The sequence below is a fragment of the Podarcis cretensis genome (genome assembly GCF_951804945.1).
Source record: "Podarcis cretensis genome assembly, chromosome: 2".
In the NCBI taxonomy this organism is placed as follows: domain Eukaryota; kingdom Metazoa; phylum Chordata; class Lepidosauria; order Squamata; family Lacertidae; genus Podarcis; species Podarcis cretensis.
The window spans coordinates 25,076,743-25,099,310 of NC_137171.1; the positions used below are offsets into that span (position 1 = coordinate 25,076,743).

General features: G+C 44.6%; 1 protein-coding gene and 1 long non-coding RNA gene across 3 annotated transcripts in view; one reads left to right on the plus strand and one right to left on the minus strand.

Annotated features, from left to right (window-relative positions):
• The window catches only part of MAP2K6 (mitogen-activated protein kinase kinase 6), a 77,654-nt gene extending 55,353 nt beyond the window's left edge, over window positions 1-22,301 (plus strand). For both annotated transcript variants that reach the window (XM_079965641.1, XM_079965642.1), the window contains exons 6-12: window positions 961-1,077; window positions 2,060-2,111; window positions 4,734-4,861; window positions 6,932-7,009; window positions 10,744-10,880; window positions 14,510-14,555; window positions 19,541-22,301. In XM_079965641.1, the coding sequence (XP_079821767.1) occupies window positions 961-1,077; window positions 2,060-2,111; window positions 4,734-4,861; window positions 6,932-7,009; window positions 10,744-10,880; window positions 14,510-14,555; window positions 19,541-19,618 (636 nt within the window). In that variant the 3' untranslated portion in view covers window positions 19,619-22,301. The remainder of the gene's footprint in view (window positions 1-960; window positions 1,078-2,059; window positions 2,112-4,733; window positions 4,862-6,931; window positions 7,010-10,743; window positions 10,881-14,509; window positions 14,556-19,540) is intronic.
• LOC307210166 overlaps window positions 1-22,568 on the minus strand; it is a 34,036-nt gene that overhangs the window by 1,311 nt on the left and 10,157 nt on the right. Inside the window, exon 2 of the long non-coding RNA XR_013835894.1 lies at window positions 1,436-1,553. This is a non-coding gene — a long non-coding RNA (uncharacterized lncRNA). The remainder of the gene's footprint in view (window positions 1-1,435; window positions 1,554-22,568) is intronic.

Sequence of the window (22,568 nt, forward strand, 5' to 3'; positions counted from 1 at the left end):
GGTTTTTTTTAGGACGGCATCCACATGGGCCAAATAATCCTTCAAATAGCCCTTCTTGGCTACTGCTGCACTTAGCAAACTTGTTCCCTTTCTCAAGGAAGTTAGCCTTGAGGCCCCGATGTTTCTGTGGTCAGAGGGGAGCCAGCTTTGTGGTGCGATGCATCAGCTTCAGAAAACAAAATAGCTATGCAGCTTAATTTTACATTGTTAGTGAAATGGCTGAGGTAACTTGTGGCCGAGACTGGAATTCAGACAAGGGGATGGGAGGGTGCATGCCCCAAACTCTGCTCATGGTCTTCCCAAATCCTGCACTGCCATGAGATGTTGGTACGTGTATTTATTCAGGTTGTATGTCATGCTACACAGTGTGATGGGAGAGATATTAGTTCATACATGCGCTCCAAAATGTACTGGGAACCAAACTCAAAAGTGTTGGTGCTGACCTTTAAAGCCCTAAACAGCTTCGGCCCTGTACACCTGAAGGAGTGTCTCCACCCCAATTGTTCAGCCCGGACACTAAGATCTAACTCTGAGGGCCTTCTGACGGTTTTGCGAGAAGTAAGGCTATAGGGAACCAGGCAGAGGGCCTTCTTTGTAGTTGTGCCCACCCTGTGGAGTGCCCTCCTGGCAGATGTCAAGGAAATAAACAACTATCAGAACTCATCTGATGGCAGCCCTGTATAGGAAAGCTTTTAGTGCTTGATGTTTGACTGTGCTTAATGTTTTAATTTGTTGGAAGCCGCCCAGAGTGACTGAGGCAACCTAGTCAGATGGGCGGCATATATAATAACAATAACAACAACAACAACAACAACAACAACCAACAATTAGAATAGGGAGGCATTGAAGGCAATGCACATACACTTTGTTGGAAGCAGGTGTGTGTGTGTGCTTGTTTGCAGTTGGCACTCCAGAGTAGAGAATTATTGACACCATTCTTCTCCCTCTGCCTTTCCCCAGGGAGATGTTTGGATTTGCATGGAATTGATGGACACATCACTGGACAAGTTCTACAAGCAAGTCATTGACAAAGGCTTGACGATTCCCGAGGACATCTTAGGAAAAATAGCCGTTTCAGTGAGTACTTCTGGTGTTTTTTTTGCTTTAATTCTCTTCCAAAGGGGATTCAGCTCCCTTTCCATCTTTGCAGCCCACATCTGCCAGTCAGCTGTTAAATGTACAAAAGTTGCAAAGGGAAAATGGAGAACAAATAGCAGCTGGCTTCTCTTTTAGGGCTTATCCTCGGTATTTATGAGCCACATCTTCCAAAAAGTAGCCTGGAAAGCCCTTCATGAGAGAAGAGCCAGAATTTGTTTTGCAAAGCGGAGTTAGGGAGCCCTGTGGGGAAACATTGAGAGGTGAGCTGAGGGCCAAATGACATGCAATGAAAATACCTGTTTGTTCTTTGACTTTAGTTTCAAAGACTGAAAGTTACCTGAGGATGAGGGACTGGTGGCTTAATCTCAGATTGCCATTGGAGAGGGGATGCTTAATTGCTTCCTTGAGACATTTTTCTGCTACGGGGAACTTTCCCCCTCCAGCTCCTTTCTTACCTGCGGAGGAAAACAATATTTTTCCTCTGCAGGTGAGGAACAATCCCAGGGCTCCTTTCTTTTTGTGTACTTTGTCTCTTAGAAGATGTGTTTTGGAGACACCTTATACTGGGTGTATAACCTGGAATTCCAAGGAATTTAGAACTCTGCTGGAATTCAGCCATCAAAACTTCCTAAAGAGTGATGCCCAAAGCTTGAACACACTGTGATCCCTCGAAGGTTGTTACATCAGTGTTTTATTTTGAGCACACTGCAAAGAGGGGGGTTGGAAGAGCAATGAATAGTATGAATCATGTTTTATCACCCTGGTGCCAGACTGCAGGCTCAGCATTCTCCTGCCTGTTAATTGCCCAGATGCCCAACCTAGACTGTCTCCAGCCTGGTTAAGTGTTGAAAGAAGAGCTAACCTGTGGCCTGGGAGGAACGAGCGAAGCAGAATACTTCTGCTTCAGCCAGCTTCAGCTCGTTCTTATCTGTCTGTCCCTGTTCTTTTTCTTTTTTCCCAGATTGTGAAAGCGTTAGAGCACCTACACAGTAAGCTGTCTGTAATTCACCGAGGTAAGTGCGACCAGAGTTGGATGCCATAACAATTCTTGGTTCTGGAAAATGGGTTGAAGAGAGCTGTGCAAAGTGCTAAATGGCATTTCCGTCAGTTTAGGTCAGTTTAGGTCAGTTTGAAGCTGCATCAGCGAACAAGACTTCTTCTCCCTGATGGCTGAGGGTACTTAGTACCCATACTCTTTCCAGGCACAACTCAGGATGATGATTTTTACCTGGTCAGTATTGCTTCAATACTGGAACTCTCACTTTGGCTTTGCCAAATGCTGTTTTGGTAAAAAGGTAAAAGGTAAAGGTACCCCTGCCCGTACGGGCCAGTCTTGACAGACTCTGGGGTTGTGCGCCCATCTCACTTAAGAGGCCAGGGGCCAGCGCTGTCCGGAGACACTTCCGGGTCACGTGGCCAGCGTGACATCGCTGCTCTGGCCAGAGCCAGAGCCAGAGCCGCACACGGAAACGCCGTTTACCTTCCCGCTGGTAAGCGGTCCCTATTTATCTACTTGCACCCGGAGGTGCTTTCGAACTGCTAGGTTGGCAGGCGCTGGGACCGAGCGGCGGGAGCGCACCCCGCCGCAGGGATTCGAACCGCCGACCTTTCGATCGGCAAGCCCTAGGCGCTGAGGCTTTAACCCACAGCGCCACCTGCGTCCCATTTGGTACTTTTCCTATATCAGCATCCCCACCTGCATCTGAGATAATGGAATTGGCCTACCTGTACATTGCGGTTCTAAGGATTACTGTGGTATAATGGATTGGACCCAAAGAGATGCTAAATGGAGAAGTGCTAGTGCAGTGGAATTTCCCCTCTATCCCTTCCAGTCTCCTGTGTCTCACAAATAGCCTCACTTGGAGAGTCAGGGCCTGCGCTGAGCAGTGATGGCTGGGGTGGAGGGGCTTCAGTGATGGGGATATTATCTAAAATTGGGCAAAAGGACTATCTGCTTCTGCAACTTGGGGTCCAAATAATATATGTGCCTTGATCACTTAAGAAAAGCACATAAATATTTACATATCATTGTCATATAGGCAAAGGTAAAGGTAAAGGACCTAGTTAAGTACAGTCGAATTTGACTATGGGGTGCGGCGCTCATCTCCACTTTCAGGCTGAGGGAGCTGGCATTTGTCCACAGACAGCTTTCCGGGTCATGTGGCCAGCATGACTAAACCGTTTCTGGCACACAGAACACCGCGCAAAGTGCCTGAGCGCACGGAAATGCCGTTTACCTTCCTGTCGCAGCTGTACTTATTTATCTACTCGCGCTGGTATGCTTTCAAACTACTAGGTTGGCAGGAGCTGGGACAAAGCAACAGGGATGGAGGTGACACTGTGGTCTAAACCACCGAGCCCCTTGGGCTTGCCGATTGTACGGTCAGCAGTTCAAATCTGCGTGACGGGGTGAGCTCCTATTGTCATATAACTTGCCCACTAGGAAGCCTCCCTCATTAAGTGTCATAGGAAGATGCTTGGAGGCACACCCAGCATCTTCTGCTTCAGTGTAAGAGATAAATCACTTCCATAATGGCCATTCAGAGTAGAGATAATTTCATTGAAATTGTTATGCTGTGAGTCCTTTAACAAAGCAGGAATCAGCACTGGAAATACACAATGGCTACTGTCACATATAACTCTCAACCAGTAGTCTTCTACCTTTTCAGCCCCAGGACTCACCTTTATCTCAAACATAGGTTTGTGGACTCTTTTCTTAACTTTTTTTTTTAAAAAGCCCCTATATTTGTTTGTTTGTTTGGAGTGACGTTTGCTTGGAGGAAAAAAACCTCCAGTTTAGATGACGGACAAGCCAAACTCTGACTTGTCTCAACATTGGTCAGGGAGGAGTGCTGTTGGAACTTTCAAGCTCCATCACATTAAACCATAGTTAGTTTTAAACGATGGTTGGATGAGATGTGTGAAGCAGGCCAAGCCATGGCTTAATGAAGCTCACTTGTTTAACCAACCAGAGGTTCGATAAACAATGATCCCTGTCTAATACAAAATGGCAAAGCAAGATTACGGGAGACTCGCTGACAAAGTCTGGCTGGCTGCCTGGGAGAAGGAGAAAAATGAGGAAAACACCTGCACATGGGGTTTTGCTCGGACTCATTCTGCACATAGTTCTAAAACATGGCATTAAGCATAAATGTGACCACTAGCTCTCTACATCTTCTTCCCTGCCATAGAATAAACCAGGGTTTCTGTAAGTCTTGGACAATCCTCCTGTTGCTGAATGTTGCTGCTAACCATGGTTAAAACAAAGGTAGCAGTTCTGCTCCAGGAAGAAGCAGGAGCATGGGTACTTAATGCTGGCTCCCAGTCTCTTTAACTATGGTTAACAGCGAGCCAGAATGGAACCTGCATCTCTGTTTGGCCCCTGTGACTTCTGCTCAAACATGTACCCCTGTTTTTGAACTTTTACTGGATAGGAGTCCAACGTCTGTATGGTGGCAGGCTCCCTGTCCCTGGCCTACAGCCTGGGAAAAGACATCATTTTCTTATCTCCTGTGGTTCTCAAGATGACAAGTGAAATGTATGCTGGTGCCCTCTGGTGGCTCATGTTTGTCCTCTTCCATTTCTGCTGTAACACTACTGCAAGCAACCTGCTTCCTGTGCATTTCACCTTGCAGATGTCAAGCCCTCAAACGTACTGATCAACACACTGGGACAGGTGAAAATGTGTGACTTTGGAATCAGTGGTTACCTCGTTGACTCCGTGGCCAAGACGATGGATGCTGGCTGCAAGCCTTACATGGCAGTAAGTTCAGGTTACCAGATTTTCCCCCCCCCAATGAATCTGGAGACACTTTTCAGCTTCAATGGATTTTGTTTGGGGACTGATGTGTAAATCCGGGGACTGTCTCCGGGAAATGGGGACGTCTGGCAACCTTACAGTAAGTACAAAATATGGGAAAAGTTCACTGTACTGTACTTCCTGACTCTTTTTACATGTATGGGCGCAGGTTTTTCTTTCTGTTCATTTTCAGTATTTCTGCTTTGCAGAAGGGCTTCCACTTGTGCAATGGGGGTCTGCCCCCACCCCCCAATTGCTGAAATTGGCCAGGGGAGAGAATCCCCAGACCTGCATGTACTGGAAGGAGAGGGGGGATCATTCTGTCTGGCAAGCCAAACGGCTTTCACTGACAGAACTCTCAGGAGAGTGTGATCTTAAATTCCGCCCCATTATTGTAAGACTGTTTAGGCCCTCCAGCCGTTTTGGGACTACAGCTCCCATCATCCCTAGCTAACAGGACCAGTGGTCAGGGATGATGGGAACTGTAGTCCCAAAACAGCTGGCGGGCCAAGTTTGGCCATGCCTGGTTTAGATGGACTGTCTGCCTCTGTACTTGCAGGTGTTGCACACAAAGACCGAAACTAAGAAGATATTTTGTGGGTTCATTTTTTATTGGTTTAGCTTGTCCTTCTCTGAGCTCTGCTTGTGTTCTTAAGCAAACTGGGCTCCTCCATCTCCCGGGGCCAGTGTGGCAACAGCATTTCAAATTATGTTTCACCCAGTTTGTTTACACTTTCATTGACTCTTTAATTAAAATCGCTTGTGATGAAATTATATCTATATATCTATATAACTATATATCTATATAATCTTATGGGAGATGCAGAAAGAGGGCCTTCTTGGTAGTGGTGCCCATCCTGTGGAACTCCCTCCCATCAGATGTCAAGGAAATAAATAACTATACAACCTTTAGAAGACATCTGAAGGCAGGCCTGTATAGGGAAGTGTTTACTGTTTTATTACGTTTTTAGACACTGGAAGCTGCCCAGAGTGGCTGGGGCAATCCAGTCCAATGGGCGGGGGGTACAATAATAAAATGATGATGATGATGAAAGATGGCAGAGCGTGATGAAGGTTTAGTGGGGTGATGGTAGCGAGGGAACCAGCACATTTTGATTCTTTTTGCCATCCAGACTTATTTCATCGCCAGCGATGTGTTTTTAGTTGACTGGCTCCCAAATGCATTATAGTGCTCCCTGTTATGATATTGAAGATTAACCAAGTGCATCATCTTAATTAGCCTTCCCTGAATGTGATATCCTCCCAAGTTTGGCTGATAAGAGCTTCAGTCCCAAACATCTGGAGGGCACCAAGTTGGGGAAGGCTACTTTTAACCAGAGGCGTAGGAAGGTCAGGTGGTACCCAGTGCGGAAAATTTATTGTCACCCCCCCATTGATTTTTTTTTTTTGCCTGCAAAAATGGTTTTACATTATTTCATATTTTCTTACAAAGGAATGTGGATTCTGGGCCCCAGATAACAAGTAGGCGACTATGGACAGATACTTAAATCTACAGGATGGATTGTGTTTTGGCTCCACTGAATTGAAATTTCAGCTTTCACGACATATGAAAATGGCCAAGTAAACAGTTATTTTTGTGGAGGAGGGTCAAGATATTAACTGATATGCATGAAATTTCAGATATAGCTATATAATCCCTAGTGTAGTAAGATAAGACCTTTGGAGCAGGCATTTAAAAAAAAAAGTATTTTATGAACTGCCCTGATAGGGCAGTAATTGTTCCTTGATAATTTGTCACCCCACTTCATGATGGCACCCAGGGCGGACCGCTCCCCCTTCCTACACCCCTGCTCTTAACAAAAATCAGATTAAGACAGAAAGACGTTCCCTTTGAAATCGCTTCAAAGCCTAAGGGAATATCTGACTGGAGTTACACACTGCATACACCTTCATTCATTTGCATGCATACAGAAAGTCGAGAGAGTCTTCTTCCTCCATCAGCTGAGTGATTTAAAACTTGGGCACCTAAATATAATACTCTTTGTGTTCTGTCTCTTCCTCCCCCCATCCCAGCCTGAAAGAATCAACCCAGAACTAAACCAAAAGGGATACAGCGTCAAATCCGATATTTGGAGTCTGGGAATCACTATGGTAAGAGTTTGCACAGGAAGGCCTGATGGACTGTGTCTACTGAAGAGAGTTTTGTCCATTTGGCCTTGTTCCACATGTAAAATATTTTGCAATCTGCGGCTGATTGCGACTAATAAAATGCCCGAATATAGCTCAGGCCTTTAGCCTTCAATACAGTGAAGACACGGTGAGCTCGAAATGTGTCCATGTTTAAATGCGGAACATTCTGTGAGAGGAAAGATTAACAATTTCACTGTTTTAAGTTCGCCACTGTACTTAGCAGAGCCCACTGCGGTCACGGGGGTTACGTGAGAGCAGGAGAAACATCTTGATTTTTTTTTTTTGGGTGGGGAATGTGGTTTGACTGCTTCTGCCTCTTTACATGGGTGTCTGTGTGTCATGGATGCTTTAGCTGAAATTTCTGCATTGCATGAGGATGGACTAGGCAACCTTGGAGTCTCTTCCAACTCTACAACTCTATGATTCTGTTATTTTATTGAGGCTGGAAAGAGCTGTGAGTAACTCTGTGAGGGTTGTGTTAATACTGGACTAATACTGGCGGTTGGAGTTTATAGGAAGTCCAGAACAGTAGTCGTCAACCTTTTTTTCAGAAACAAGACCCATGACTCTTAGTCTAAATGTGTGCATTTTAGTATTCCATTGTATGCCATATACAGTGGTACCTCGGGGTACATACGCTTCAGGTTACAGACTTTGCTAACCCAGAAATAGTACCTCAGGTTAAGAACTTTGCTTCAGGATGAGAACAGAAATCGTGCTCCGGTGGCGCAGTGGCAGTGGGAGGCCCCATTAGCTAAAGTGGTGCTTCAGGCTAAGAACAGTTTCAGGTTCTGCCAGAACTGGCAGAAATGACCGGCAGAATCCGCGACCAAGAGAAAGAGACTGTGGAAGAAGATTGGAAGAAGTTTAAAATATATCTTAAGATATATCTTAAGATATCTTAAGAGTTATTATAAAATTGAGGAGTGCTAAAATGCTAAGGGAGAGGAAGATGTAGAATTACAGCGGTAAATTTTGTTTGATTTAGGGTGAAATTGAAAAGGAGAATGAATTTATATTTAACTGGCTAAAAGGGTTGTTGAATAATTGAAAAAAAAGGATGCAAAAAGGGGAAGGTATGGGGAAGTCCGAGAAAAGAGGCTTATGGAAATAAAGTTAAGAAATTATGATTTTTTGTGTTTGTTTCCATGTTGTTTTTGTTATGTTTGTTAAAAATTGGAAAATTAATAAAAAAAATTTTTTTTTTAAAAAAAGAACAGTTTCAGGTTAAGTATGAACCTCCGGAATGAATTAAGTACTTAACCTGAGGTACCACTGTATTTGTCTGGCAGGTATGTGTGTGTGTGAGAGAGAGAGAGAGAGAGTGAGTGAGTGCGTGACAGAGATCACTATTACAGATAAGGCATATAGCGTGGTTTTCAGCCTTTTTCTTTTTAAGGGAACCCTTTCCTTAGCCACAGTCTACTGGGGAACACATGTTGCAGAAAACTGTGGGGAATATGAGCATCCTTCACCAACCCACCACGTGTTTTGTACTACAAATCCCATCATCCCTGACAATTCCCCATGCTAGCTGCGACTGATGGGAGATGTTGTCTAGGCAAGAGAGATTGGGGGGGGGGGGGAGATGGTTCTAGGGCATGCCTTCCTTTCAGGTGGGATACAGGCCTATTGAGCCTTATCACCACCACATGTGATTTGAGAGTGTGCCATGGCACAAACACAATGCCCCAAGTTGTCACCGATCGCCAGGGGTGATCTGTACTTGCATGTAAGCAGACTTCTGAGGAAACTTGCCCACCATTACTTACCTTCTCACTAAGGAGCCCCAAATACACTTCTTGAAAACTTGGAGACTGCCCCCCAAAATGCATTTTGAGAGCCACTGGCATGAAGAAATGCTTCATTGGAGCAGTTCACTTTTTTTCCTTTCTGGATTTATTGGCGGGTTTAAAGCCAAAAATGCAGTGGATTTTACTTTCTTTTCCTGCTTTGCTTTCCATCGTCACTTTTGCTTCCCCCAACCCCCCTTCCCCAGCTGACCTCTTGCAGACCTGAAGCTGTGCCTTCTCGTTTTGTTTGCAGAGGTCCTAATTCCCCCCCCCCCCAAAGGAGTGTCTTCACTTTGTGTGGGTATCCGAGCTTCTCTTGACAACGTTCAAGAGACATCAGATGAATTGTGCTAAGAACCATAGGCAGAAACAGGTCAGAAGGAAAGCAGGTTGCCAGGAGAGACGCCTAGATTTCCGGATGTAGTGTCAGCTTGTATGCCAGCGGCAGCCTTTTTTCTAGAACAACCAAGTCGGCAGCTTTGAGCATCCTTGGGACTGATCGGTTTTTAAAATCGGGACTGGCTTCCTTAAAAAACAACAAGCCAAAACAGACTAGTTTGGGTAGGCAGGTGAATTTCAGAACGTACAAGCGTTCCGCAGCCTCTTTTAAAACAGTGCTTCCGATAAATGCTAATGCAGCTAGGCATCAGCGTGCATGTGTAGGTTGTTTATCTGGAAGAAACCTGGTGTCCTGCAGTCATAATCTGTCTCCATACTCGCTCAACTGGCACCATGCCTGCTTCAGGGAATCAGAGCATTCAGAGCAAACAGACAGCTTCTTTTGGCAAACTGGAATCATTCTCCAGGGAACGATGAGTCCCCTCTGGTTGCAACAGCCCCTGTGGGAAGGGAATGGAGAGGGAGAAGACAGAGAGCATGCCCTCCCCTGGCATTCTGCATTCTCCAGGGAAGGCTGTGGGTACGTGGCGCAAACCAGCTGAACTGGCCTCACATGCTGCTACTTTTAAATATTCCCAGGGACATGCCGTCTCCAGGGATTCGCACAGGCTGTGCCTTCCAGAGGCGCCAAATGAGCCCAGGGTTTCTAAGGGGGGAGCGGAAAAAAGAAAAGAGGGAGCAGAAGCCGTAAGAGGAGGTCCGGTGCCATTGCGGGGCCATGCCTGCAGATGGCAGCAAAAGCTACGGTTGTTAGGGAAACGGAACAGTGTTGTTTGTCTCCTCAATGTACTTTTTAGATAAGGTAAAGGTAAAGGGACCCCTCACCATTAGGTCCAGTTGTGGCTGACTGGGGTTGCGGTGCTCATCTTGCTTTACTGGCCGAGAGAGCCGGTGTACAGCTTCCAGGTCATGTGGCCAGCATGACTAAGCTGCTTCTGGCGAACCAGAGCAGCGCACGGAAACGCTCTTTACCTTCCCGCCGGAGCGGTACCTATTTATCTACTTGCACTTTTGACGTGCTTTCAAACTGCTAGGTTGGCAGGAGCAGGGACCGAGCAATGGGAGCTCACCCCGTTGCAAGGATTTGAACCACCAACCTTCTGATCGGCAAGCCCTAGGCTTAGTGGTTTAGACCACAGCGCCACAGCTTTTTCTGTGCCTTTATTATACAGTGGTACCTCGGGTTACAGACGCTTCAGGTTAAAGACGCTCCAGGTTACAGAGTCCTCTAACCCAGAAATAGTACCTCGGGTTAAGAACTTTGCTTCAGGATGAGAACAGAAATCGTGTGGCGGCGGCAGGAGGCCCCATTAGCTAAAGTGGTACCTCAGGTTAAGAACAGTTTCAGGTTAAGAACGAACCTCCAGAACGAATTAGTTCTTAACCTGAGGTACCACTGTATAAAGGTACTTTATAAAGGTACCTTTATAAGGTACCTTTCTTTAAAAACAAATAACCTAAGAAAGTGATCTTGATGTCTCTCCATCTTCTCTCCATGCCCAGATTGAACTGGCCATTTTGCGGTTTCCATACGAGTCCTGGGGGACGCCATTCCAGCAGCTCAAGCAGGTGGTGGAAGAGCCATCGCCTCAGCTCCCAGACACCTTCTCTGCAGAGTTTGTTGATTTTACCTCACAGTGGTAAGCGTGAGTCATTTTTTGGGGTGGGGACCCCACGAGACCCCAAACTAACTTTAGAACCTGCTCCCAGACTTATGCAGTCTAAGGGGGTGGGTGGGAGGTGAACTTTTGGCTTTCCAGATGTCGGTGGACTCCTAGCTGCCATCAGCCCCAGCCAGCACAACCAATAGGCAGGTATTAATGGTTATGATCATTATCGCTATTGTGGATACATTTAATCACCTTCCAAACAAGCATCTCAAGGCGGCGTACACTTAAAAAACACCCAACCAGTTAGAAACACAAAATAGACCCTTGTGGCTGATAGGAACTGTAGTCCAACAACATTGGAAGGCCACAGGTTCCTCTATCTCTGACCTAGTTTATTGTTGTTTGTTTGCACCAAATGCTATTGAAGACCTTTGCGTGCTCACCAGGAATTTGCTTGGTTTTAATACTGAGCTTTCAGTAGAATTTGACTGGTTTTACTGTGATTTCTTTTATTCTGGAGTATATTGATCTGTCTGTGTGTATATAGTTACACACACACACACACACACACACACACGTATGCATATAAATGCATAAACATAATTTAAAAGTATTAGTTCTGCACCACCCTTCATTAATTATTTCAGGATAGTTTGCAGTAACAAAATAACATCTCCATTAAACTATTTCAGTAAATACATAAATCAAATGCACTATGTTAGTAGTTTTTGTTTTTTTTTTAAATAAAGAAGAATTACATGCTGCCTTTTTGGCTCTTTAAAAAAAAAGGTTAAAAGGAAGTTTGCATCTATAAGGGTCAAAAACACTGGGTTGGGGCCAGAATTCACACTACAATAAAGGAGAAAAAGACAACCAATAACTTAAATCAGATTTAAAATGCATTAAAATTCTGTGGCAACGACAACAACAAATGGCTCCACCGCTCGCCCCAAATGACCAGCTCTAGTGTAGCTGGACTGAACTTGCTAACTTTCACCCCTGGGTGAAATTTTAAATTGTAAGCTCATTGGGGCAGGAGCCAATCACCTTTTACTTTATAGAGCAGCACCCATGCTTGTGGGTTAAACCCCACCTTCTCTCCAGAATTCAGCTTATGAGTTAAAATCTTTGCAGGATTGAGGTTGAAGGGTCTGGCTGACAGGTATAAGACGCACATCCCTCCTTGAAAATTTGTCACAAATATCTATAAAATGCTGTAGAGGAGGTAGGGATAATTATTTTAGTCCACTACTTGCTTTTAAAAAATAAATAAAAAATAAGTCAGTTTAATTACTCAGCAGATGCTTGCCTTTGGCTGCTAATGGCATGATCAAGATACTTGCTCTGGAAGTAGCTGCTCCATTGTTTTGAAAACAGGCAGAAGCTCTCAAGGGAATCTGGCAAGGTGCATATGTGAGCCTGGTCTTTACATCAGCCATCTCTACTTCCACTGCCTTCTTCCTGAGCTGAGGCACGTGTGTCTGAGTGAACTTTCCTCAAGGACTGTTTCCTGTAGCTTTCAGGAAATGTCATGTTGACCTCTCAGTGGTCTATGGGGGAAGTGACTCAGTGTGCCAGAGTTCTGGTCCTTTAGTTCTCTGGGGCAAGACGTGAAACGCCATTGTGCCAAGGCAGAGTGTGAGGAGAAGAGAAAAGACCGTTGAAATAGAGCAGTGTAGAGTCTTTGGTTCCTGCAGGTTGCCTAAAAGAATGGAGTTCCTTTTGTGACATTTAAATGGGTGCTGTTTTACTTCATTGTTTCATAGTGGCCTTTTTTGAGCCATTTAGTCCTGGCACTGTAAGTTTATGTTTTTTCAAGACAAAATAAAAAAATTCCTTCCAGTAGCACCTTAAAGACCAACTAAGTTAGTTCTAGGTATGAGCTTTCGTGTGCATGCACTAGGTATGAGCTTTCGTGTGCATGCACACGAAAGCTCATACCTAGAACTAACTTAGTTGGTCTTTAAGGTGCTACTGGAAGGAATTTTTTTATTTTGTCTTGACTATGGCAGACCAACACGGCTACCTATCTGTAACTGGAACTATGTTTTTTCAGACGGCCAAACTTGCCATCGTATCATCCCATCTAGCATCTTCGGTTTATATATTGCATCTTCAGTTTACCCCTATCTTTCTGCCTTCTTATTGCTACTCTCATCCAAATCCTCTCTCTCTTTCTCTCTTTCTGTGTGTGTGTGTGTGTGTGTGTGTGTGAGAGAGAGAGAGAGAGAGAGAGAGAGAGAGAAATAGATTTAAACTCTACAAAAATGCAGCCTAGGTTCATAGTAAAGTTATGAAAAGCTTATGGGAAAGGAATAAATTAGCAGAAGAATACGAAATTTCCTCATGGCCAGCTTGGATAGAGTTCGATGCTAGTTTATTTAAAAAAAAAAAAAAAAAAACCAAAACAATTTTCGACATGCACACTCTCTCCTGTCAGTTTTGATAAGCAAAGACATGGGGTGTGCGTGTATGCACACACGAAAGAATCATTGGGTTTTGTTATATTACACAGCATAAGAGTTTCCGTAAACCTGAGCTCTGAGATGATGCAGTGAGAGATGGGCAGGAAGTATCCCTTCAGTAAGCATTCTCCACTTCCCCCCTACCCCCTGGGCTTGGCAAATCCCAGAAGAGGGTGTGTTTACTATAGCCCGATGATCACACTTTTGTTTCTCTCAGTGTGACACTTTACACCTCCTTCCCCTCTCTGCTAAAGCATGTGTACGTGTGGAGATCCTTTTTCAAGTCACTCCAAGCATCTTCCCCGTAAATACTCTGCCAGGAAGTGAGTTGCTATTACATCCTGTCTTCAAAGCTATTTTCAGCTGCAGGGAGACCGGAATAAATGGATCTTTTTTACCCTTCCACCTCACCCGTTCAAGTCACAGACAAACTTTCCCAGCCACCCATTGTAGTAATAATAGCTGTTTGCAGAAAGGGTGAAGCGTTCCGAGCTGGCCTGTCCTGGCAATGGGTGACGCAGATCAAAGGTGATGGGAAGGTAGAACAGCTCCCCGTATTGTGTACAGCTGATAAATGAATATTATATGTGCTCATCTCTTTGGGGGGGTGGGGGTGGGAATGTCTGAGGAGGCTCATCTACAAGTAAGTATTGGTTTTATGCCAGTTCAGCTTGTCCTGGTGCCCTGCAAAGTATACTGGGAACTGAAGTTTGGCGAGGGCACTGAAACAGCTTGTCACCAGCTGTGCAGAATTAAGAGTTTGCCTTGGAATCCCAGTCACACTTAAGTCACCATACAAATGATATGCCTGAAGGGCTCCTCACATGATTGCCAGAGAGCAGGGCAGAACAGCTTCTCTTGGCCCCTTCTCCAATGCCTGCAGTTTTAAGGGAAGTTTAAGCATGGGAATTAATGCAGGAGGGATTCTGTGTTCATCGCTCTCTGCATGCATAGGCATGGGAGCTGGAACCATGCATGATCTAGTCACATGTTTGGGTGGACATCAGTTGGCATCGCTTTGGTTCCATTTCTGGTGTCCTTTGGTGCTGAGACTGGTGCAAAGCAAGTCCCATCACCCTCCTTTACATGGACACAGATAATTCCTTGTGTTTTCACGGGCAAGTTGGCTGTTTGCTTCTATTGGCTGAAACACACATATAATTTTCCTTTCTCTCTCTTCCTCCCCCCTTAAAGCTTGAAGAAGAATTCCAAAGAGAGGCCAACATACCCTGAACTAATGGTGAGTTTGTAGTTGCAACAGATCCAGGTGCAGTACAGGCAGAAAACACAAGTTTTGGTTCTGACAACTTGTCGTTGCGGATGCTCATCCTGAGAATTGGTTTGGGTTTTCCCCCCGGGTAGATGGAAACCCACAAATGTTAGCGTTCTTTTACGTTATCTGAATCATGTTTTGAGCCAATAGCTTACCTTAGGAAGTGTGAAATCCAGTGACTGCCTTAAGTCCCAGGGAGGGACTCCCACATTACTCAGGGAGGTGCAGAATGGGTAAATTTGTACTGGAATCCTCAGAGATCAAATTCATTAAGTATCCTTAATCAGCACTATTGTTTCTGCCAGATGGAAACTCAAGAACCAGTTTGGGTTGCCATATTTCAAAAAGTGAAAATCCGGACACAAAAGTTGTTGAGCTTTTCCCGGACATTTCAGCAATTTCCACCCAGATGTTGCTAAAAAGGCACTGCAGTTTGGAGGGAGATGACTGTAGTTTTTCTTTCTGAAGGGGCTTTTATACAAATTTTCAAGCTGCTTTTACTGCATGGGATCCATTTTTACGGTAGAGAAGTTGCAGTTCCCTTTCTCTTCTATGACCTGTACCCATGAAATCACTATATCAAGCAAGACGGCATGAATTTCCAAAAACTTTTGTGGCAACCACCACCATGTCCTTCTCACCTCTGCGAAGTCCCTGGGGAAGGGAGGTGGGGACTTCTGGCAATGATTTCAACCCTTCCATCCATTTATGTGTATAATATAGTAGTACGTATTTCCTTCTTAATGCTGATGAAATTCTGAGCTGCTCCCAAGTCTGCCACCTTGTTTTGACTCTTACTAAATGGTGGTTCTGATATCCAAGTGTAAGTTTCTGAACCATTATCCTCTTCTTTTCTTGTAAAAGAAATTTGTATAAGTAATTCCTATGAACAACAACAAGCAACAACAACAAGCGACATGGCACCAGCTTACTACACTTTTTAGTGATAGCTGATCCATGGCCATTTGATGTACCTTTGGGAACTATTAATTTGCTGATGAAGATTTATCATTGAAACAGTTTATTATCCTGGGAGAACTGTACTGTTCTTGCTGTTGTGCTCAGAGCAGCCTATTTCGATGTTTGGAGCACCCATCAGCTCACGTTTGTAGGACATTGACTGTGGAAAGGCATTCTGACTCCATTTCAGTGATCTTTGACAGTGACTTACCATTCCTACCATTCTTGTTCCTGGAACATTTATTTGATTCTTATTAGTTTGTGACTCCATGGACATATTATATGTCTTCTGTTTATGAATTTTGAAACAGTATAGTGTTATAAAAATATTGTCGGTATAATATTAGCCGACGTGTTGCTTGTTGTTGTTCAGAGTGTTCTGTTTTGCAACACGGGATTTTCTTTGGTGTAAGTAATTCCTATGGCATTTCTGCAAAAGGGATCTATAACGCAATTATCATGTAGGGTCGTGGGTTCAAGCCCCACGTCGGGCAAAAGATTCCTGCATTGCAAGGGATTGGACTGGATTAAGCCAGTGGTCCCTTCCAACTCCAGCATTCTGTGATCCTATGTACCTTTCATTAACAGCTTTTTAGGTGGAGAAAGGCCTCGATTTATTGGCTCTTGTTTAAAAATGCACCATACGTGCATTTATAGAATTAATCCCTCCACCCGCTTCCAAATCATACAGCAGTGTTTTTATCACGTGGCTTTTTAGCACACGCTGGGTTCGCCAGGGTGGAAGTGAGGAAAGGCATGTTCTTCAGCCAAGCTCTGGTTGGCAGCCCTGCACATTTCTATTGAATTAGGATATTGGATCACCTCTGAAATCTATCTCAGCATTGTGGTATTTTATGGCTGACATTATTGTTGTAAGGTCCTGTGGTTTGGGCTTTTCCTTCCCTAGCCCTTTTCACTTTCCCATGGCAGTAGACATTGTGGTCCTGGAATGGGCTGCTTGTCTTTGAAGGCTGAGGCTGCTTCTTTTGCTTTCCTGCGTCGTTGAGGTTTCAAGTGGAAAATGAGAGGATGACTCGGGCATGGCTAGAGAGCTAATTTTCTTACTTACTTATGCTTTGCTTTATATTACCGCCGTGGTTTCCAAAACGCGTCCTGGGGAACCCTGGGGTTCCTTGGAAGCTGATGGGAGGTTCCGCCTGGGAGAATAACATTAATGGCAGGCAAAGCTTCCTTCAAAGACAGATTGGCCAAAAGGGTGTTCATTAGGCTGGGCGACAGGCCCGTGAGTCCAGCCTGTGACCAAGGACAAATTCTTCACCCCAGAATCCTTTGCAACATAAACCAGTTCTATGAGCCAGGAAATTGCAGAAGGCTGAAAGTCTGAAAAGTGGCCATTTTCCTCACAGTTTTTTTCTTTTTTCTTTTCGGACATTGATGTTCAGATTTTCATCTGGCTGGTTACCGTGAAGTTCTTAATATTAGTGGCAGGATCCCATATATTTGACCACCTTTTCCCAGGCCCCATCTCCAGCTGGAGAGAATGAGTGTTACTCTTTCTTCCTCCCTCACCCCCTCAATGCCCTTTGCAGATGATGCTCTACTCACATGCTGGGGTACCATGTTAGCTATACCCACTGCTCTGCACTGCCTGGGTTCAGGGGAACACCTCTTCTGAGCATGGGAACACTCCCATTCCTACAGGGCTGGCTTAAAGGTAAAGGTAAAGGTACCCCTGCCCGTACGGGCCAGTCTTGACAGACTCTGGGGTTGTGCGCCCATCTCACTTAAGAGGCCAGGGGCCAGCGCTGTCCGGAGACACTTCCGGGTCACGTGGCCAGCGTGACATCGCTGCTCTGGCGAGCCAGAGCCGCACACGGAAACGCCGTTTACCTTCCCGCTGGTAAGCGGTCCCTATTTATCTACTTGCACCCGGAGGTGCTTTCGAACTGCTAGGTTGGCAGGCCAGGGCTGGCTTACACTTTGTTATTGTTCCAACATGTACAGTGTGGCACAAGAGTATTCCTGCATAAACACACCTCAACACTTCGGACATTTAGTATGAATTAAGGGCTATCAGTGTACTGTTGTGTTGTTGTGTGTACTGTTGTGTTGTTGTATATTGCATGGAAGTAAGCTCCCACACACATGATTTCTTGTGGCATATATGTTGCATAGAGAGCAATTATGGAGTTTCATCTGACCCCACCATGTGTCATGCACATAAATTATGAATGTTTCGTTTCACTGTACTTATTTACTTGCTTTTATCCTGTATTTTATTCTGCGCACTGCCGTGGGATCTTATGATGAAGGGCAATATAGAAATATAATTATACATATGCACATACTTGTGTTTGAGCCAGCCCTAAATAAGTCTGAGACAGGATTTAGATGAATAGATTCTTCTCTCGCCTAAACCCTGGTGTGACTGCAGCTACAATGCGTAATCTAGGACCCAGCCAAAGAGATCTAGATCATACATGAGAGTCACACCTCGTACCACATTGAAGTGGCCCCTCCCTCCCTCAAAGCCTTCGTATTCAAAACTCATTTGCTCATTGACTGAAATACTTTGGAGATCTCTTTTAAGAGATTGGGTGGGTCTGCGTTCATTTCTGAGGACCTTTTCAAGTCTTTCCTCACAAAGGAAACCCTCTCTGAGTTGCATCCACTGTAGTGGTTAGGGAGGAGCATCTTTCAGGCCTTCCTGAACTTTGAACTTCCAGTTTTAACTTTGGTGCACGTCCTTCTTTTTCAATCTTGGCTTTGCTTATCTGTGAAAATTGTATTGAATACACGCTTAATGGGATTATTGTGATAATTAATGAGAGAGAGAGAGGTGAAAAGCACTTCCCACACAAGAAAGACGTTAGGCATCTTTCTTTCCTTGTTCATTTAAATCTTTATGGAAGTTTTTGTTGCTGAGTTGTGTCCAGTTCAGTGGTATTTATTTATTGTTCCAGTAGCTCTCAATTGCTTTTCACGGTAAGCTTTTCTTTGATAGCCCTGACGGAATGCTGATTACCATTTTTGCAATAATATTGTATCCAGTTCATTTATATTTGACCATGGGTGGGGAGGACATCTGTATTTTGCTGTGGAGACGTTGGTTGCATTTGGATGCCACACTAAGCCATAAACCATGGGTGAGCAAATCAGTCTGTGCATGAGCTGGGCTTGAGCTCCCTGCTCTGCTATTTCCTGTGGCCAGCAGAAAAACAAACCAAAGGATGGCTGGCTTAGCATTACACCCAAAACAGCCCTCCCCAAGAAGCCACAATTGGGAACCTTGGCTTCCTATTGTGGTTTGTTTGCAGCAAAACTAACTGGGACAGTGGTTGGGATGTAATGCTAAGCCAACCAATTTCATGGCTTGTTTCTCCATTGGAGAAAGGGAGGCTCGTGCACAAACTCACCTGGTTAACCATGGTTGATGGCTCGGTGCTGCATCCAAATGTGTCCCACGGAAAATGTACCTTGAGTCAAGGCCCGCTGTCATCATCACCCTGTTTGGGAATTAAGGTAAAGGGACCCCTGACCATTAGGTCCAGTCGTGACCGACTCTGGGGTTGTGGCACTCATCTCGCTTTATTGGCCGAGGGAGCCGGCGTACAGCTTCTGGGTCATGTGGCCAGCATGACTAAGCCACTTCTGGCGAACCAGAGCAGCGTACGGAAACGCCGTTTACCTTCCCGCCGGAGCGGTACCTATTTATCTACTTGCACTTTGACGTGCTTTCGAACTGGTAGGTTGGCAGGAGCAGGGACCGAGCAACGGGAGCTCACCCCATCGCAGGGATTCAAACCACCGACCTTTTGACCGGCAAGTCCTAGGCTCTGTGGTTTAACCCACAGCGCCACCTGCGTCCCGCTTGGGAATTACTGTGGTCCTTTTATAGGTAATGTGTGTGTGTGTGGTGGTGGTGGTGGGGGCGAATCTAGGATTCCTGTGAGAGGTGTAATGAAAGGTTTTGACATGTTTCCCCTCTCTTTCCCTTCTCCTCACTGGTTCTCTCTCGCTCTCTCTTTCAGAAACACAGTTTCTTCACCCTGCACGAATCCAAAGAGACAGACGTGGCTTCTTTTGTCAAACTCATCCTGGGGAACTGAGAAATGGACTTGTACATGATTTTACCCTTCTGTGGACTGGTGGGCTTTAGGAGGAGGGGCACGTGGCAGGGCAGCCCTCATCGGAGAACCAGTAGGAGAACCTGCCACTGGCCAATTTTTGTTTTTTTTAATTATTATTATTATTAATATTATTATTATTGCTAAAGTCCTATCATCATCCTCTTGAAGGTTTTTATTTTTATTTTTAAAGGGTTCCTTGGTAACCATAGTAACTTAGAATGAACTGGTTAGTGAAATGAATTTTAATAAGGTTGTCAACTGTAAACGAACAAAAATTTAAAAGAGTGAATGAAATGATGACAGTCGCAAGTTCTGTTAGCGTCACCTCAGTCCCCCCCCCCATGTTCCCTGTCAGACCAGATTTGCTTTCGTTTATGGTAATAGGTGCTACGGTAGTTATGAAGTTCTATATGTAGAGTTATATTTTGTCCCTACCATTGTTTTAATATTTATGTTAAGTGCTTGATTTTAATAGAACCCTTTTTATTTTGTTCTTATGTGAGAGTTGGAAGGTGGGGGGTGATGACAGCTGCAACAGCTAAAGCTACAAAGATTAGTATTTATAGGGCTTTGCTGGGAAACGGAGGAGGAGAAAGCATGGGCCATATAGATAAATATTATATATATGTATAGGGTGGAAGACTAATTTAATTTCAATGAAGAGTTTGGCTTATATGTTAGGCAGCCCACTGATGCATGAGAAGGCTTGCATCCTTCTTTAGGAGGTGCCCAGAGACAGCATTGTTCTTGTACAAACGTCAAGAGGATGCAAAAACATTGCTGTGGTGACTTCTTATTCCATTGCTTTGGTTATGCCTCCAATGAATAATTATATTCTGAAGTGCGGGATATATATCTATACACGTCTCACACATTAACTGTTTACTAAGCAATGGTGAATCAATCACCTTATGACCTACAGCCAGTGCCCTCTTTGTTGGCTGTAAGTCATGGGCCAATGCATTTGACTGAAGAGAAGGTGATGCCCTGAAGGAAAATGGAACTTAGAGGGGTGCAGCTCTTGAAGAGGATGCCAAAGCTGGGGCCAGGGGCCAGTCAGTTTTGCACTGCTCGTTTTTATACTGGCAGGAGTATTCCTTTTTTTTTTTTTTTTTTTGGTCTCGAACACTCACACGTCATACACAAATTGCCACTTCTTTGCTCATCTCCCACCAACCCCCTCACAACTTTTCACTTTTTCTGGATGCTTCACCTGAGCAAGTCCCACCCTACACTTCTGGCACAGGATCAAACAGTGTTTCTGCCTGAAAAGCATAGCAAAACCAAGTGAATAGGAGTTGGACAATAAGTGTTGCACCCCTCATCTTAATTTGTTGCTGTGACCATTATTATTATTGTTGTTGTTGTTTTCAAAAAAACACTCTTTTGGCCAAACAGTACTGACTTGAGTGACTTAAGGCCTGGTGGTAACTGTTTCTGGAATTGCCCAAGGCCTTCCTCCACCTTGACCTGCCCTTAGTCACAGCTTTGTTGTTATGGCGGTTTGCATGGCCACCTAATCTCCATTCAATATATTCTATAGCAAGGCCACAGGGGTCTTATCTGATGGAGGCTGTGGCAGTTCTGTCAAGAACTCTTTTGCTCCTGAAGCGTTTCCATTTCCTGAACTGAACCATGGCAGTGTTCACAATGGGTGAGGAATGCTGTACTGCCGGTTTGGTGTTGAGGGAGAAAGTTAACGTTCTTGCTAGTGCTTTGTCCTTTCACTTTGGGACACACTACTTCTGCCCCTGAGGGGGGCATCAGTGTGGAGCAGCTCAGAATTCAGACAAGCAGCCACGCCAGGTGAATACCCAAAGCGTCAGTGTTTGCCGTGTTGATTTTGTTCACAGAACTTGCCGTCCTGTTCGCCTGCAGTCCACATTTTACAACGCAACCGGTCGTTGGTGCGTACGCCGATTGGAAACCGTTCAGGAGACATTTGACTGCAGACAAAACACTAAAGTGGGCTCACATTTCTTTGTAATCTTAAAGGCCTAGAAAGGCTTGTAACCTGCTCCTAGTTTTCCATTTTATGTGCATGCTTCCCTCCCCCTTGCTTCCAATTCTCACCCCTCCCCATTGATTCTGAGCTGCTTTGATTGATTGTCTGCAGCTGCAGCTGCAGCTCAGCCAGCCAGTTTTTAGAACTGGTTCCAGCACCAATTCTCACTTTGAAAAACATGACATTTAAAACCAGCTTTTTGGTTTTCCTACATATGGATCTGATGCTTGCTGTAGAGATTGTTTTTGCTGCTTTCCGCTTGGAATAGAAGACTCGTTTGGACACCACATCCTCTTGACCTCAGAACACCTTTATTTGAGTGCTGTGGTAACAGACAGGCTGGATTTATGAGATAGGATCAGTGTTAATAGCCGATATTAATATCCCCATTGGTTTCCTATAGTAGAATGCCAGTGCTGTCTACAGCAAGTCAGTTTAGAAAGGATTATTGCACTGTGAATCAACACTACATGCCTCGGGCTTTATTTTAGGAATTAAAATGTGGAGTCTAAGTTCCTTAATCACTTAGGTGCTTTTGAGTTTTTTTGTCAACTCTTGTCTCTGTATAATTTGTCCTTTGGCAGGTACATAGACCTCTATCAAGTCTTAGAATAAAGCACACCCAGGTTATTTCCCCCTTCCAATCAAAACTGCAAAGCTTGTGTGTTCTTGTTATTTGAAAGTTCACATACCATGTTAGTGAAGATTGTTTCTAGGGATATCTCAAAGTGGTTAAGGGGCAGTCAAAATTATTCATTTCCTAAAGGATGTCGGAAAGAAGGGGAGAAGAAGTAGATGATCACATAGTGCACCGATGACAGAACCAGAAGCAATGGGTTTAAATTACAGGAAAGCAGATTCAAATTCACACATTTGAAGAAGCCTCATTGACTCATGCATATTGTTCCTCAATAGGACGTGCTG